The sequence below is a fragment of the Euprymna scolopes genome, chromosome 7 (assembly GCF_053919585.1).
Source record: "Euprymna scolopes isolate OS-2025 chromosome 7, ASM5391958v1, whole genome shotgun sequence".
NCBI classification, from domain to species: Eukaryota; Metazoa; Mollusca; class Cephalopoda; order Sepiida; family Sepiolidae; genus Euprymna; species Euprymna scolopes.
In genome coordinates, this window is record NC_136488.1 from 103,119,693 (window position 1) to 103,138,650 (window position 18,958).

The window sequence follows — 18,958 nt, forward strand, 5'->3', positions numbered from 1 at the left end:
ATTAATTTTTGTTTGATTTTGGTTTCTCTATTTTATATTTCTGGTTCACTGATACTATCCGCTTTTCCTTGTTTTGTCTCATCTTAATTGATATAGTCCCTTTTTATTTTATCTTGTTTTTTGTTTGTTCACTGTCATTTAATGATAATTTTCACTTAAATTTTGTTTCATTTTAAATAAGTCGATCTTTTATTTTATTTTATTTGAATATAGGTTTCCATTTTAACCTGTTCTTTATAATTGAATTGTTTTTTGTTATTTTATTTTCATTTTGCTTTATATGAATGTATGTTTTATTTATTTACAGTTCAATTTATTTAAATGAATGTGATTCACTGTTATTATCTTTAATTTAAAATGAATGTGGTCCACTGTTATTATTTTTAATTTAAAATGAATGTGGTCCACTGTTATTATTTTTAATTTAAAATGAATGTAGTCCACTGTTATTATTTTTAATTTAAAATGAATGTGGTCCACTGCTATTATTTTTAATTTAAAATGAATGTGGTCCACTGTTATTATTTTTAATTATTCCCTCTTATTTTGATTATTTTAATTGATTTCATCACCTTTATTTTTTTATGAGAATTAATTTCTGGTACGTTCTGTTGAATTATTTTAAATTAATTTATTTTTCCTCCTTTAATTGTTTTTATTTTATTTTAATATATTTTGTCATTTTTATTCATTTGTTTTTTTTCTTAATTCATGTTTTCCCTTCTATTTGAATTTGTATTTGAATTATTTTCTCCTTTTGTTTTGTTTTATTTGAATGAATATTTTAGTCTTTTATTAAAATTTTGTTTGAATTAATACAGCCCCGATTTGTTTTGTTATATTTGCACTGATGTTTATTATTTTATGTTGGTTTTTTATTTATTGTCTGTCGTATTTTAATTGATATTGTTTGCTTGAATTTGTTTTATTTAAGTTGATTCTATCCTATTTTGTTTTATTTTATTTAAATTCATGTTTCCCCTTCATTTCTTATTTGAATTTATATTGTCTTTTTCTTTTTTTCCTTTTTATTTGAATTCGTATTATACTATTTATTGAATTTTTACTTGAATTGCTTTCGTCACTTTTTCTTGGTTTTATTTTATTTAACTTGAATGTGTTACATTTTTAGTTGAATTTATTCTATCATTTTTGCTCATTTAATTTTATTTCTGATTGGCATTGAGTGAATTTTGTTTGTTTGAATTGATTCTGATTGTTTTTCGTGTGTTTTGTGTTCGCTGTTTCTGCGTTCTGTTTGATTTACATACGTTTTTGTTCATTTTCTTTTATTTGAATGCAAGTTGCATAGCATTTTTATTGTTTTATGTGAACTTATTCCGTCTCGTTTTGTTGGTTTTGTTTTTATTAAAATGGATGTTATTCCCTTTGAATAGAGTTTATTTCATTTCTTATTTGAATAGAGTTTATTTCATTTCTTATTTGAACGGATGTTATCATCTTTTTTATTTGAAAGCATGTTTTTTCCCTTTGCTTATTGGAATGAATGGTAATTCCTTTGCTCATTGGAATGAATGTTATTTTATTTCTTATTTGAATAGATATTTACTTCACTCCCTACGAGGGCAGAGTTAGACACAAGGTTGGTTTTTCATGTTGAGAAAATTCAGCTCCCCAAAAAGATATGATAGGAACAAAACTAAAAATTGCCTCAGTCATGATGGATTTTTATTCCATTGACCGAGGCGAGAAAAAGTAAGTGTAGCACTAAACAAGTACTACACTATGATCTTGTTTCTATTTACTCCCCCCTCATCGAAAGCAAAGTTAGACACAAGGCTGGTTTTTAATGTGGAGGAAAGTCTGGCTCCCCCAATAAAGGGGCACTATGGATAAGTACAAGAATAAAAATTGTCTTGGTTATGAAGGAAAGAAAATGTGAAGTGTAGTATAAGAACAGATACTACACTTTGTTCCTGGACAAAATACCAAGAGGATTACAATTCATATTATTATACTGTAATATTAGCCAAAAGGCCAAGACTCCCTTTTCTTATTTGATTAGTTGTTATTCCCTTTCCTTATTGAATAGATATTATCTCCTATCTTATTTAAATGGATGTTATTCCATTTGCTTATTATTTGCTTCTTTTCTCATTTGAATTAATGATATTCCCTTTTCTCATTTGCATAAATGTTATTTCTTTTTCGTATTTAAATGGATATTATTCCCTTTTCTTATTTTGGTTTATGTTATTCAATTAATTTTTGAATAGATAACATTACATTTGTTATTTAATAACATTTTATTCAATTTTATATCTGAATAAATGTTATTCCATTTCTTATTTGAATGAATGTTATTCCCATTTCTTATTGGATTGAATGATATTTCCTCTTCTAATTTTATGCATGTTAATCGGTTTTTTATTTGGATGTATGTTATTTAATTTCTTATTGGAATAGATGTTATTTAATTTCTATTTAAATAAATGTTATTCTGTTTCTTATTTTAATAGATGCTATTCAATTTCTTACTTAAATATATGTTATTCAATTTCTTATTTATATATATATATGTTATTAAATTTCTTATTTGAATATATGTTATTCAACTTATTATTGAAATAGATGTTATTTGATTTCTTATTTGAATATACGTTGTTCACTTTCTTATTTAAATATATGTAATTCAATTTCCTGTTTGAATATTTGAATATATCTAATTTTATTTTTTTATTTGAATATATGTTATTAAATTAGTAAATTAGGATCTTCTGCCACATCTTTAATGTAGACACATATTCCATGCCCATGGCGGTCTTGGGAGTCACATTTAGATGTTAAGTTAGAGTATCCGTTAATTATGAACTCATCTAGGGAAGTGGTCGGCCCTATTCCAGTTTCGCTTAGAAAGAATATGTCCCGTTTCATCTCCTGTTATTGGAAGGTTGGAACCGTAGACCCCTGATGTGGGAGAAGGAGAATGCTAGTAGGGGTTTACGTTGGAAGATGGGGTGCTAAGTTTATTCGAGTTTTTTTTCTGGAGATATTTCATGCTGAGTTTGGGGATTTGTGGAACAAGTCGGCATACTTGGTTAGAGCAGGATAGAGAGTGAAAGTAAGAGAGAAAAGGACAGGAATTTTTATATAGCACATGATAAGACAAAGCCGTAACAATTACTCACTAGTATAGCATTGAGAGTCCCCACCAGAGACTACTGCATGGTCCAGAATCCATTCACCAAATGGCAATACAGCAGCCCCAGTACTTTGCACCTGCTGATAGGACAGTCTCCTTAGTGGTTAATCTAAGGTTCGGGTTCCTGACTATCAGGCGGATAATGTCAGCCCAGACGAAACGTTTACCTCCAGCACCCTTACTAGTGACGTGGCCACAAGGATAGACATAGAGACAAAAAAATTTCCGACATCTCAGACTACTGTTCACGAAGTACTACCGACCTGGGAAGCAGCTTTTTCTTCACCCTTTGTTAGAAAAATCACTCATTGTAATGAGGACTGAGGGGAAAAAAGAGAAACGAGAGTTACTAGAGCTGCCGATAACACATCCTCCACTGCATTATCTACTTTCCATTTTTAAAAAAAGGGAATAGGTACGAGCGACTTACTAATATCTATTTAGTATAAGACTGGTGCGAAATTATCAATTCAGGACGCTGTTTGAAGATAATCTCCCCTCCCATATTCATGTGGGGATGTTTTGGCGTTATCTATCCCGAGTTTGAATCATTTGAGTTTCACTTTATGATTAAAATCCAATAATGAACTTTTATCAGTTTGTGAAGTCGGCTTAATTTTTGGTAATTTACATTTGAGTTTAGATAATAGATTAAGGTTTTAATTTGGAGGTTCCTCGTTTTCAGGGGTGACTTTTTTTCTTTTTGTTTTACATGTAACATGACAGCATTGATTAATAGCATATTTGACAAAAAAGAATTCAGAACAATAAAGAGAAAAAACCAAAAAAACATGACAAGATAGGTAGAATTATGTCACGGGTTTTTAAATCAAAGCTGCAATAAAGAAACAGTTAGCGGTAATTAGCACAAAATAGATTTCAAAAGTTAGATAGAAACATTTTTTAACCTTAGCTTAAGAGCCTGGAAAATGCGACCTACCCATCTTTTATCAGTTTGTGAAGTCAGCTTAATTTTTGGTAATTTACGTTTGAGTTTTGATAATAGATTAAGGTTTTAATTTGGATGGTTCTCGTTTTCATGTGTGACGTTTTTCTTTTCGTTTTACATGTAACAAAGAATATTGGTTAATATCATATTTGACGAAAAAGAATTCAGAACAATAAAGAGAGAAAAAAACATGACAAGATAGGTAAAATTAAGATACGGGTTTATAAGTCAGAGCTGCAATAAGGAAACACTTAGCGGTAATTAGCACAAAATAGATTTCAAAGGTTAGATAGAAACATTTTTTAACCTTAGCTTAAGAGCCTGGAAAATGAGACTTACCCATCTTTAGGTGATATCGAAAATGGGAGGCTAGCAGAATTCTAGGTACATAACGATATAGTGGACGTTGTGTGTATGTTGGGGAGGGGGTAGTGATTTTATTTCATTTCATTTTTTTCTTTGACTATTTTTATTTTTATTTATTCTTATTTTTTGCTTTATCTATTGGGTTTGAATCTTCGAGCTTCACCTTATAATTAAAATCCAATAATGAACTTTTATCAGTTTGTGAAGTCGGCTTAATTTTTGGTAATTTATGTTTGATTTTTGATAATAGATTAAGGTTTTAATTTGTAGGGTTCTCGTTTTCATGGGTGACTTTCTTTCGTTTTAAATGTAACAAGACAGTATTGATGTTTGACAAAAAAGAATTCAGAACAATAAAGAAAAAAAAACAACAAAAAACATGACAAGATAGGTAGAATTAAGTTACGGCTTTTTAGGTCAAAGCTGCAATAAGGAAATATTAGCGGTAATAACCACGAAATAGATTTCAAAAGATAGATAAAAACATTTTTTAACCTTAGCTTAAGAGCCTGGAAAATGCGACCTACTTATCTTTAGGTCATATCGGAAAATTTTCTTATTTGAATGTTTCTTATTCCCTTTTCTTAATTGAATAGATATTATTCAATTTCTTATTTAAATATATGTTATTCAATTTCTTATTGGAATAGATGTTATTTAATTTCTATTTAAATAAATGTTATTCTGTTTCTTATTTTAATAGATGTTATCTAATTTTTATTTGAATAGATGTTATTCTATTTTTTATTTGAATATATGTTATTAAATTTCTTATTTAAATATATGTTTTTTCTATTTATTATTTAAATATATGTTATTCTATTTCTTATTTAAATATATGTTATTCAATTTCTTATCCAAATATATGTTATTCAATTTATTATTTAAATATACGTTATTCTATTTCTTATTTAAATATATGTTATTCTATTTCTTATTTAAATATATGTTATTCTATTTCTTATTTAAATATATGTTATTCTATTTCTTATTTAAATATATGTTATTCTATTTCTTATTTAAATATATGTTATTCTATTTCTTATTTAAATATGTTATTCTATTTCTTATTTAAATATATTTTATTCAATTTATTATTTAAATATATGGTATTCAATTTATTATTTAAATATATGTTATTCTATTTCTTATTTAAATATATGTTATTCTATTTCTTATTTAAATATATGTTATTCTATTTCTTATTTAAATATATGTTATTCAATTTATTATTTAAATATATGTTATTCAATTTATTATTTAAATATATGTTATTCAATTTATTATTTAAATATATGTTATTCAATTTATTATTCAAATATATGTTATTCAATTTATTATTTAAATATATGTTATTCAATTTCTTATTTAAATATATGTTATTCAATTTATTTTTAAATATATGTTATTCTATTTCTTATTTGAATATATGTTATTCTATTTCTTATTTAAATATATGTTATTCTATTTCTTATTTGAATATATGTGATTCAATTTATTATTTAAATATATGTTATTGAATTTATTATTTGAATATATGTTATTCAATTTATTATTTAAATATATGTTATTCTATTTCTTATTTAAATATATGTTATTCAAATTTTTATTTGAATATATGTTATTCAATTTATTATCCAAATATATGTTATTCTATTTCTTATTTAAATATATGTTTTTCTATTTCTTATTTAAATATATGTTATTCAATTTATTATTTAAATATATGTTATTCAATTTCTTATTTAAATATATGTTATTCAATTTATTATTTGAATATATGTTATTCTATTTCTTATTTAAATATATGTTATTCAATTTCTTATTTAAATATATGTCATTCTATTTCTTAATTGAATATATGTTATTCAATTTATTATCCAAATATATGTTATTCTATTTCTTATTTAAATATATGTTATTCAATTCCTTATTTAAATATATGTTATTCAGTTTCTTATTTGAATATATGTTATTCTATTTCTTATTTAAATATATGTTATTCAATTTATTATTTAAATATATGTTATTCTATTTCTTATTTAAATATATGTTATTCAATTTATTTTTAAATATATGTTATTCTATTTCTTATTTGAATATATGTTATTCTATTTCTTATTTAAATATCTGTTATTCAATTTCTTATTTGAATATATGTGATTCAATTTATTATTTAAATATGTTATTCAATTTCTTATTTAAATATATGTTATTCAATTTCTTATTTAAATATATGTTATTCTATTTCATATTTAAATATAAGTTATTCAAATTTTTATTTGAATATATGTTATTCAATTTATTATCCAAATATATGTTATTCTATTTCTTATTTAAATATATGTTTTTCTATTTCTTATTTAAATATATGTTATTCAATTTATTATTTAAATATATGTTATTCAATTTATTATTTAAATATATGTTATTCAATTTATTATTTGAATATATGTTATTCTATTTCTTATTTAAATATATGTTATTCAATTTATTATTTAAATATATGTTATTCTATTTCTTAATTGAATATATGTTATTCAATTTATTATCCAAATATATGTTATTCTATTTCTTATTTAAATATATGTTATTCAATTCCTTATTTAAATATATGTTATTCAGTTTCTTATTTGAATATATGTTATTCTATTTCTTATTTAAATATATGTTATTCAATTTATTATTTAAATATATGTTATTCAATTTATTATTTAAATATATGTTATTCAATTTATTATTTGAATATATGTTATTCAATTTCTTATTTAAATATATGTTATTCTATTTCTTATTTAAATATAAGTTATTCAATTTTTTATTTGAATATATGTTATTCAATTTATTATCCAAATATATGTTATTCTATTTCTTATTTAAATATATGTTATTCAATTCCTTATTTAAATATATGTTATTCAGTTTCTTATTTGAATATATGTTATTCTATTTCTTATTTAAATATATGTTATTCTATTTCTGATTTAAATATATGCTATTCTATTTCTTATTTAAATATATGTTATTCTATTTCTTATTTGAATATATGTTATTCAATTTATTATTTAAATATATGTTATTCAATTTCTTATTTAAATATATCTTCTCACGTATTTTATAGATATTAGATTGTATCTCCCCTTAATTCGTTTTTAAGTAATACTGTTTTTTTTTGTTTGTTTCATTTAAATTATATTTTCTTCCCTTTTTATTTATATTTATTACGTCGTATTTTATGTATTTTCTTTAATGTTTATTGATATTTGACATTTTATTTTATTATTTTTATTTTAGTTGATTGTCTACCATTTGTCTTTTGTTCCTTTTTATATAGAATTTTAATTTTACTCCTTTTATTTGTGCACATTAGAATTGATTTTATCCTCTGTTTTTTGTAATTTTATTTGAATTGCTGTTGTCTACTTGTAATTTTATTTTAATTCATTCGATCTCGCGCGATAATTTATTTTAGTTGCAAAGATATTTACCATATTTGAATTGATGCAAGCGATTTTTTTATTTTTATGTAATGATGTGGTTCTCTATATTTTATTGTATTTGTATTCATTTTCTTCCTTTTCTGTTTATTTTTTTTTTTTAAATTATTCTGTAGCTTTTTTGGTTTATGTTTATTAATCTGGTGCTCATTTTTTTATTTAAGTTCATTCTCTAATTTTCTCTTTTAATTCAAATTGATTTCAATTTCTTTGATTTAATGTTCGCTTTTATTTATTTACTACCCCCACCTGGTTATGCGTTGCTGTGCCTCAATTTGATTAAATGGTAAAACAAAAAAGAGAAAATGCATGTTTCTTATATGCTTAATTTCTCAATAATTGTGAATACACAATATTTTTTAGTTTTATATTTTCTGTTCAGATGTAGAGATTGGCTGATATGCCAACTGTAAGACCCGCACCACAGTTTTCCATGTGAAAATCAATCAGTGTGTAGATGTAAGTCACACAAATGTAAAAAAATTGTCTCTGAGCTTTGTTGATGGCGATTGCAAACACCAATTGAATGAGGGAAGCAATCTCTCTAATTGAAATGGCATATCCATTGGAACTATTTTATGATCGTTTGACTAACAACTACACGTCGCACTGCTTATACTCTTCGAGTACGACGACCTGATATTTTGCGGGGCATTTTAACTAAGAGAAAGTTTTCAAGCACGTCTGTCTTTAGATTTTAATTAAGGTTGTCGTCTTTTATATCTTCGTTTTATTCATATGTAGATTAACTTTGTTATATTTTTGATTGATTCGATTGTAATTTGTTTTGTTTTCATTTTAATCTATATTATTTTGCATTTATTGAACTGATTCTGTTGGCTTTATGTTTGCTTTGTTTTTATTTGATTTAATTTGTTCATTTCCTTTCTCTAAATTGACTTCTATTTCTTTCTAGGTCGTTTTGTCCGCATGAACAGCAAATGTCCTCACTGCCGGCGTAGATTACTTATGTCACCGTGGGAAGAGTTCAAGGAACCGAGTTGTCTCCGCTTTTATTATTTTCTTGCCGGCACCCGCCAGGTGCCGCTTTCACTTCGCATCAAATGGGATCGCGTCAGAAAATGGACAGCGCTGCATATTCCAGGCACCTATCGCCGATATGCGTGGTCTGCTGCACAAGTACCACTCGATATCAAGGGTAGAGCGATTTTTGAATTTCTCGTAGCTCTTCATGGACCTGCTGATGATATTTTTATAGCGATTGACGACGTTGAAATACTGCACAAATCGTGTCCGCCTCTCGGTAACTCATGTTTTTGCTTTTAGGCTTATTTCATTTTTAAAATAATTCGAACCCTTCCAATATTATTGCTTTTATTGTTTATCATCTTTGGTTATTTTGCTAGACAGTTAGCGTCTTATTTTTTAGTTGGGTTTGAGTCGTTAGTCATATATATATATATATATATATATATATATATATATATATATATATATATAATCTTACAAACCGTTTTTTATTTAATTAGTTTGGAATTATTTTAGAGATGAGTAAATCGTAATTTTTTTTATTTAATCATTTGCACTATTATTCTCATCTTCTAGTTGTTGTTTACGCGACGTTTCGGCCAATTATTGCTCTTGCCTTCGTCAGGTTAACTGCAACAGGATAGGAATGTCGTATCTTCCAACTACATCCCCAGCAATTGCTGCCTTCAATAGTTGTTGTTATCTCACCACGGTTTGGTCAACTAATCCTATGACTGGCTTTGGGTGGGATCGAAACCGCTACCTCTAGCTCCACGCTCATCCGGAATCTCTATCCACTGCACCACGGGCTCAAGGTCGGATTTTTTGGTCTTATAAATCCAATTGTTCTTCCAATTGTCGGGTTCTTACCGATTGTTATATTATTGAAATAGTTTGGAATTATTTTGGAGATTAGTAAATTTGTATAATTTTTTTTTATTTAATTATTTAGATTATTATCCTCATCTTCTAGTTGTTGTTTACTCGACGTTTACAAAATGATAGATAGATGAGGATAATAGTCCAAATAATGAAATAAAAAAACGTTGTTTTTTTTTGTTTTTTTTTTTCACTCACTCCAACACATACAATGTATTTGTATATGCATATATTTAGGAATAACGTTTTGATTTTTCAACACGCTGGAGGTATTTTAGATAGAGTGGTATTGTGGTTACCTCAATGATTCTAGTCAACAATCAGATATGCAAATATGTAAGAATATACAACGAATGACCAACGACACCTTTTTTTTACACTTTTTATTGTCTTATTAAAAATTTGCTCAATATGTTAATACTTTTGAATCAGGTGTAGTATTATAGATTTATATAATCAAAATGTAGTATCTGTTCTGATATTAAACTTTATCTGTTCTCTCCTCGGTCAATAATGATGTTCTTCAAGACTGGGGTAAATTTTATTTTTGTTCCAATCTGGAATTCTCTTTTGAAAGTAAGTAGAAAATGTCTTGATTATTGTTTATTGATTTTTTAAACCATTCCAAAAGTAAAAGTAATTTAGAGTAGTGTGAATTCTCTTTGCGTCCAAAGCTTAAGGTAGTATAGAAGTTAGTCTTTAATAAATTAGTTAGAAAGAATTTTCTCTATATATCTTCTTTGATGATTACCCAGAATCCTGCAGAAAACGTTGGTACTCATGCAGAATTGTTATCGTCGGGCAGGTTACGTAAACTGTCGACAATTGGCAAACTCGATGGGAATATTGTGGAAATCTGAAGGCATTTATTAAAACTGAATATAGTCGTAACCTTTGCAATAAGTTTTTGAAAACTGGTTTAAGTCTTCTCTACTGTCCTCGGCAGCAAGTATTGAATTTTGTAAAAAAAAAAAATGGAAACTTATAGATTAACCTAATATATTCGCTAGAAGTTCACACACACACACACACACACACACAAATATATATATATATAACTTACACTATGATTTGCTTAACTTGTACGTGTAAAGAAATAACTTCAACCTAAAACCTAATCATAACAGAAAGACAACTTCCAAACAAAAGAACAGCCTGACTCTAATCCTAAGCCTAACCCTAAACAATATCCGTTTTGTTTGAATACAAGTAAACAAAAGCATCATTAAAAAAGAAATCAATAAAAATTGTTTGCTATCAATAAAATAAATATTTATTCATGAAATTTTCCATACGATAAGTGTTTGTTTTTTAACCATATCTCCGTTTGTTTTATTTTAATTTTCTTTCTTCATGTGTGTGATTTACTCCTAAACTAATTAACTTATAATTATAAATTTTGGAATAAAGTTCCTGGACATAAGTTTGTGTAAACTGAGTGAAAGCCTTGCCTACGATTATATAAATTTAAAAGTAGGTAATATTCATTAATTAATAAATACTTCAATAATTTAAGTTGGTTTGAGATATTTTTCTTAAGATTTAGAAGGGACAACATGGCTACAATCTCCCATTAAAAATTTTGAATATTTCAAATTTGCATTGAATTTGATTTATAGTTATTAAACACTAATCAAACAAAAATTCCCTGAATTTTGAACATTTTATAGATACAAAATAATGTAATAAATTTTTATCAAAGTTTCAATAATAATAATGGAGAACGTTTATTTTCGTTATATGCTGATCTTAACCTTCACACAGAGACATAACAGTGGTGCAAAATTTTTCTGTTCTGGGAATTAATATCACACGTTTTAGTACGAGTATTCATCTAGTAAACACACACACACACACACACACACACACACACACACACATATATATATATATATATATATAATGATTTTTCGGAAAGTAGCCAAGCACGAAAGAACTACCTGATATCACTGTTGGCTTTCATCCAGGTGAGCACTAATATAAAGCCAATCAACATCAAAAAACATTCTGTTTGTCAACAACGATGATGTCTTCTGCATCTTAATCCCATTAGAACCTGACACGAGCAGGTGTCAGCATAACTTGGCTATTCGCACACATACTGACACTTACATGGGTCACAAAGAAATAAATGGCGTTGTACGATTAGGCTAAAAGATACTTTTTCGATCCCGAGTTCAAATTCTATATATTTTCCTGTGTTCGGTTATGTATAAATACCGCAAAATTATATTAAATTCTGAATATTAACAAGCTATAGGCTATGTAAAAGGTTGCGTTTTCTGTGTGTACTCAAATAGTGATTGGTTGACTAAAAACGAAAAGGCAGAGTACACATTACTAAAGAAGTAGCTTTTATGATTTCAATAACCGATTTCGGATCTCATGTCAAGTCTAAATTATTTTTGTTTTATCAATTTAAATAAATTAACATAATACAAGTACTTTCGAAAATAACATTACATTTATTTTTTTATTTTATTTATTTATTTTATTTTATTTTTATTCTTTTTGCCAAACTAATTGAAATTTCTTATTTTGATAATCCCTAAAAGAGTACACGGGATGTTATTCAGACTAAGTTTTAGACTGATTTCCAATCTTTTCACAAATATAAACAATACCTAACTACATTCATCATAGTTTTTACTCCCTCATAACTAAGTAGCATATTTTTTTTCTCACAAAATTTCATTATTTTTTTCGGTCTAGTCGAAGCTAGGAAAAATATTGAATGGCATATCCAGGTACTCTAACAAAGACATTAAGTGAGTAAAATCTCGTCCGTGAGTAAAATAATAACTTATGTACAAGTGATCGTATGCAATGATTCGATTCAAACAAGTACATAAAATAACCTGTGTTAAATTTGCAGGTTATGCCGAAGTAGCCATTGAACGAAAGTAGGTTCATTCGATATGTTACGCATCTGGCCGAACGAAAACAGTCAAAACATGTCAAAAAATAAATAATCATGTGTCGAGATTGGGCACCTGACCGGAAATAATAAATATGGTTGTCAAAAATAAAATAATTATTCATTAGAAGTATATGTTGAGGGTTACAGAAAATAGCCATGAGGACGTGGCTACATTGACGGTAAAGTTTCCCGGTGGAGGTTTGTGTGGAGTCACAAATTGTTAAATAATAAGCTGAAATTAATAGCGTTAGTTGATGATTGTGCCCAAAAAGAACTACCTGCTAAATTTCTGGCCGAAGATCTTCTCTTCCCGCTAACGTACACTCCTTCACCGCCACCGACGATAATGATGTACCGTTACTATTTTTGCATATCGATGTGCCGTTATTCTTTATATAGATGGCAAAAATATAACACCTAAAAAGAGTCTGATATGACGAAAAACAAACGCAATAGGGTCGCTTTTATTCAGTAGAATTTTAATGCAATCTAACCTACGAGTATGTTTTCTTTAGGGGTGTTAGAATAAAACCATCCATCTTAAGATAGAACCGATACTACACTTTAGTTGAAGGCGAATAAAATGTGTTTTGGTTTTAGTTTCACGTTCGTTACAACAGGATATCAGATGAAGTCCTTTATGGCTTTTTGTGTTGCATCTTTGGCAATTAGACGATTCCATCTATAAAAAAGAGGGCGGCGAGTGATAACTTACGTAAGAACATGCAATTGCATTAATGTATTATTTTATAGATTTCTGAATAACGAGCAATTAATAATAGAGAGTTACTTTCCTTTTTTTCCCATCCTTTGTTTATCGGCACCGATAAAGTGCAATAGTGTCTAATTAAATAACATTATTTATTTAAAATTTTTAGGAGCTAATCAGTTTTATCGATTATCTGTTTCTAATATCTGTCTGCAGATTGTGAAATAGGCGAGAAGGCGTGTCCGAACGACGGTATTTGTCTGGCCAATTTCCTCTTCTGTGACGGTGTTTCCGATTGTCCTGACGGAGCTGATGAAAAGAACTGCGGTAAGTAGGAGGTATTATTCACTTGCTTTTCTACATATATTAGCACGGCAACTCGACGTTAATCGACTGTTATGAATAAAATAAAAGAGTTTAAAGGCGCGTACCATATTTTAAAACATCTTTCACACTCTAACATTCTCTCACACTCCCTGTCTATCTCTATATCTCTTGGAATACGACTGTCTGCACGTCTCACCCCCGAAGTCCTTCTCTCTAACACTCGCCCCAAGTATACCGTTTATCCCTCTTTCTTTCTCTCTCTATCTATATATTAATCGTCGCTGTTCTCTTTAACTTTCTCTACATCTCATGTTCAACCTTTCTCTCTCTCTCTCTCTCTTTATCTCTCTCTCTCTCTCTCTCTCTGTTATCTATCTTATTTTCATTTTTATGTATTACTTATCTAGCATGTTTGCATTCAGTATCCTTTTCTTACTTTCTAATATTTATTATTTTTACATCTCTTAAAATTATATCTATCTATATCTATCTATCTATCTATCTATCTATAAAAGCAAAAATGTGTGTGGACATAGGAACAGTTTTGATTGGCTAATCTAATAATCAAAACTCCTCATAAACGATGACTCTAATGGTCTTAATTTTAGCATCACATGAAAGACAATAATTTATTGTTAATCTTGGGGGTGTTAATTTTTTTCTAAGTGACCATTTACAAAAATAAAATTATACGAAACTACCCCCAAAAACATTGCATATACGAAACTTGCCATTAACATTCAAATCTTACGCTAAATGAACCGCCATGTTGCTATGGCAACACACGCACAAGAAATATTATTTTTGATTTTGAACTTCTTTTTTAATTAATATTTTATAACATTTTTGAATTTTTTAAAAACTGACTTTTTTAATTAAACAATTACCGTAAAATTTCAAGCATCAACGAATTCGTTAATCTTGAATGTTCGCCTTCCTTTGTTTACAAAACTATTTGGCGGAAGTGACGCCCGACATATTTTTAGCTACGGATGATCAAAACTGTATAGAATGAACCTTTTTTTATTTAGAAGTTTTATTTAAACATTCTTTATTTGAACTTAAAGGACTATTTTTTATTAGATTTATTAACTGTTTTCCCCTAATAATATGTTTATGAACGTTTACTTAACTTTTATAATAAAAGTTAGGTAAACGCCGATATCGAAATTTTGAAATTAAAGTCAGTTTAATTAAAAAAAAAACGAGGTGTTTTTTCTTCAGTTACATTATAAACTTTATTTGAACTTTCCAACACACTTTTACTTACATAAAAAAATAAACTTTATAGATAATTTATAATATTTTTTGGGAAATATACTTAACGAAAAGTTGTTGCTTATTATTCACATTTCTCACGTACTTAATCAAACATTATAAAAAACCGTATCTATTACATGATATTCTCCAAATACTTGTCTTTGTATATATGAACTTTACAAATTTTGGCATACATAAAAAAAATGTTGATCTATTATTACATAAAATTATACCATTTCTTTTTAAAAAATATTTTGTTTGGAATTATTACTTCCAATATCGATTTTTTTTAATGAAACGATTATAGTTATTTCGCCTGGTTAGTTTTTTTTTAATGTTCCGGGTTCGAAAGATCAAAAAAAAAAACTTCCCAAATTCTTTTAAGAAAATTTTTTATTTGGATTTAATGTTCCGAAGTTCGAAAGATAAAAAAAAAATATTCCCAAATAAATTCATTTGGTAAACGACATACGTTTCCAGCGTGAAAAATAATTTCTTGTAGACAGAAATTATTTTTGCTTTATTTCTAAATATTCGATAATCTTGAATAATTTGACCCGGATTCTCGCGATTTCTCGTCAGGGAGGGATCTGGCGAGACCGGTAATATTCGGTTTAAGCCGAGCGTTGTTACAAACGCTTTAAAAACAAACAAACCGGAAAAAATACAAATGTAAATAATAAAAAATAACAAAAACTAACCTTTATAGGACTTGTTTTGTTCTGTTTTTTTTTGTTTTTTTTTTGTAAAACATTTATCGACAAAAAGTTTTTTTTTCCCCCCTTCGCGAAAAGATGAAAGTTTTACTTTTTCATCGTAAATTCTTAGGTGTAAGTTTTTTGTTTTTTTACGACTTTTTGTTTAGTCAAGTTTTCTTGGGGGGGGGGGGCACAGAAATTATATATATATATATATATATATATATATATATATATATATATATATATATATATAAAGAAAATACGTAAAAATATATTTACGAAAAGCGTAAATTGTTAGATGAAAGTACAGGAAAAGATTTTTTTTTTCCAAGAAAACTTATTATCTTTATTTTATTACATTTTTCTACGGATGTTCATTGCGGGTGGAAGAAATTTCTCGAGATAAGGATATTTCCTTAGGAATCTTTTACTACATTCGTCTGTTAACGGCCATCGACGGCAAAGAGGGAGGAGATATAGTAAAGGAAATGTGTAAGTGTGCCCCGATATAATACCGCATTCCCTTTGCATAGTTTTAACGGTAACCATTTCGGACGGCCATAAATAAATGATTGTTACTATTGTTAGAATCTCACCTGGTGGAGAGGGTATCACGCACTTCTTTTTTGGGGCGATTATATTTACATGTTTTTATTTGTTCTTTTATTTTTTAAATTGTTGTGTGTGTGAGGGGTATCGACGTTACCCACGATGAAAATGATTAATATCCTTAATAAAGTGGGTGTGTTCAAAACGAAACATTACGTCGACCCACGCTAGTCTATCTGTATATCTATAAAAGCGAGCGTGTCTGTGTGTCTGTCTGTGTGTCTGTGTACATTTTCCTTCGCAATAACTCTGTCAATTTTCAGACAATTTTCAGTCTACAGACTCGAAATTTGATATACAGTGTACTGGATTTGGGAAAATCTACATGATCGGTTTTCGGCTAGAAATTTGGCTATTAAGGAGTCAAAGTTCGGCGATTTGACCTTTGAAAACTCTACCAAACTCCTCCATCAATTGTGGGTCTAAACACTTGGAATTTTAGATATAGGTTCCTTGGACATGAATCTAACTTAATAACTTGACTTGTAGCCCAAAACAATAAATATTAAGGGATCATAATAGGGGTCAAATTTAAAAAAAAATTGTCAAATTACTCAGACACTTTCTGGTCTAAACATTTGAAATTTTACATAAAGGGTATTCAGAGATAGGGCAAGCTTTTTAATCGGTTTGGGTCGAAAATGTTTAGTTACCAATATATAAATGTATGTATGTATGTATGTATGTTTGCATGTCTGCCTTAAACTTTCGACAGAGGCGACGGATTTTACCAAGATTAATATCGTTTTGAAGCTCGACCTTTCAGACGACAAATATCGAAAAATTGGCTAAAAACATTAATATCTTCACCTTCAACTGGACACTGTTCTACAGGAGGGGGTCGCTTTTCGCCGATGTTTTTGAAAGTCACCCCTCCTTTCGATTGTCTAGCCTAAATTTAAACATAAGTCACTTCCGGTTTGACGGTGGTCGTAACAGCAAAAACGTCAGGTTTTCTTCCCGTTCTTTTCCTCCTTCGTGGTATGGGTTCGAGCCTGCCTTCCTACTACCACTTCTTTTCGCTCAACAGACACTGCTAGTATATCTATAAAAGTTAACGTGTCTGTCTGTCTATCTGTCTGCCTGTCTGTGTATGTGTCTGTGTATGTGTATCTATGTACATTTACCTTCGCAATAACTCTGTCAATTTTCAGTCTACAGACTCGAAATTTGATATACAGTGTACTGAGATTTTGGAAAATCTTTGTGATCCATTATACGCCAGAAATTTTGCTGTTACGGGGTCAAAGTTTAACAATTTGACTTTGGAGAACTCTACCAAACTCCTCTGACAATTTTGGGTTTAAACACTTGAAATTTTAGATATATTTTCCTTGGACATGGATCTAACTTAATAACTTGATTTGAGCCCAAAATAATAAATGTTAAATGGTCATAATAGGGGTAAAAAATGACTGTTTGTTTTTTGTTGTTGTTTTTTTGTTTTGTTTTTTGCTCTACATACACCTCCAAACACCCGGGCCACGCCGGGCTAAAATACTCGTGCATATATAATTCTTGCAAAACTTTACAATAGTTTTATTTCATATGTTTCGATTACTTAAGTATACATTTATTCAGTAACTTTATTCATACATTCAAGCAATACTAAGCAGTGTGTTGAATTATGTAGAAGGGAAATTTCCAATCTCAAAATCAGGTTGGAAAATTATGTTAGCGTGTCGAAAGAAGTGACGTAAGGAAACGGAAAGTCTAGAATGACATATAGTGAAAATAGACAAGCGCTCGTTCTAAAATCTTCTCTTTCTCTCTTTTCTTTATTCCTATATTTAACTACACTTACAGAATATGCCATAACTTGTATCTTCCAGGTATACCTGTACTTACCTGTACTCCAAATCAAATGTTCTTTAAATTGAACTAAATATATCCTACATTGCCTAACTGTACGAATTGCAGCTATGTTCCAAAATTCATAGTGGTCGGTTAATTAGTTTAAGCGTGAATCCTGTTCATACAAATATATGGACATATACATATACATAGCTTTATATAAATAAATTGATACCGACTGTACATGGACAAGACCATTCATAAATGGTGAACTCTTTCTTTTTAAGAACGTTTCGTTAACATGTACTTGCAATCGATTTTTGTGTGTCTTTTCCAGTTAAACTCAACCGACATTATTGTTGTTTTTTTTTAATGTATATTTCAAGAGCTTTAAATTTTATTTTTTTAAATCTTGAACGTTTTTTTATTTGCATCTCAGTTTCGAGCGGTCATAAAAAATACACATTGAAAGCACCGTCGTTGTTGGCATTGTCGCCTAATAATTTAATGGTAATGATTAATACTTATGAAGATTCAGCAGGGCTACTCGGTGCTGCCCAAGATCCTGGTAAAATAGTAAGTTAACAAACGTGTATAAAAGGAATCAATCATTTCCACAACGTTTCAACCGATATAACCGACGACATTTTCAGGTGCATTTTGCCAGACTAAGAGATCTTTATATCAAACTGAAAAATCTGAATATTATAGAATCAATTCTTTATCGATTATTTTCCAATATATAATAATGCTTTTAAAAAGTTATTTAACAAATGTGGCTTGGACTAAAATCG

General features: G+C 28.1%; 1 protein-coding gene across 1 annotated transcript in view; it reads left to right on the forward strand.

Annotated features, from left to right (window-relative positions):
* LOC145280310 (uncharacterized) overlaps positions 1-18,958 on the forward strand; it is a 104,272-nt gene that overhangs the window by 62,968 nt on the left and 22,346 nt on the right. Inside the window, exons 9-10 of the mRNA XM_080132080.1 lie at positions 8,892-9,239; positions 13,690-13,800. Of these exons, the coding sequence (XP_079988206.1) occupies positions 8,892-9,239; positions 13,690-13,800 (459 nt within the window). The remainder of the gene's footprint in view (positions 1-8,891; positions 9,240-13,689; positions 13,801-18,958) is intronic.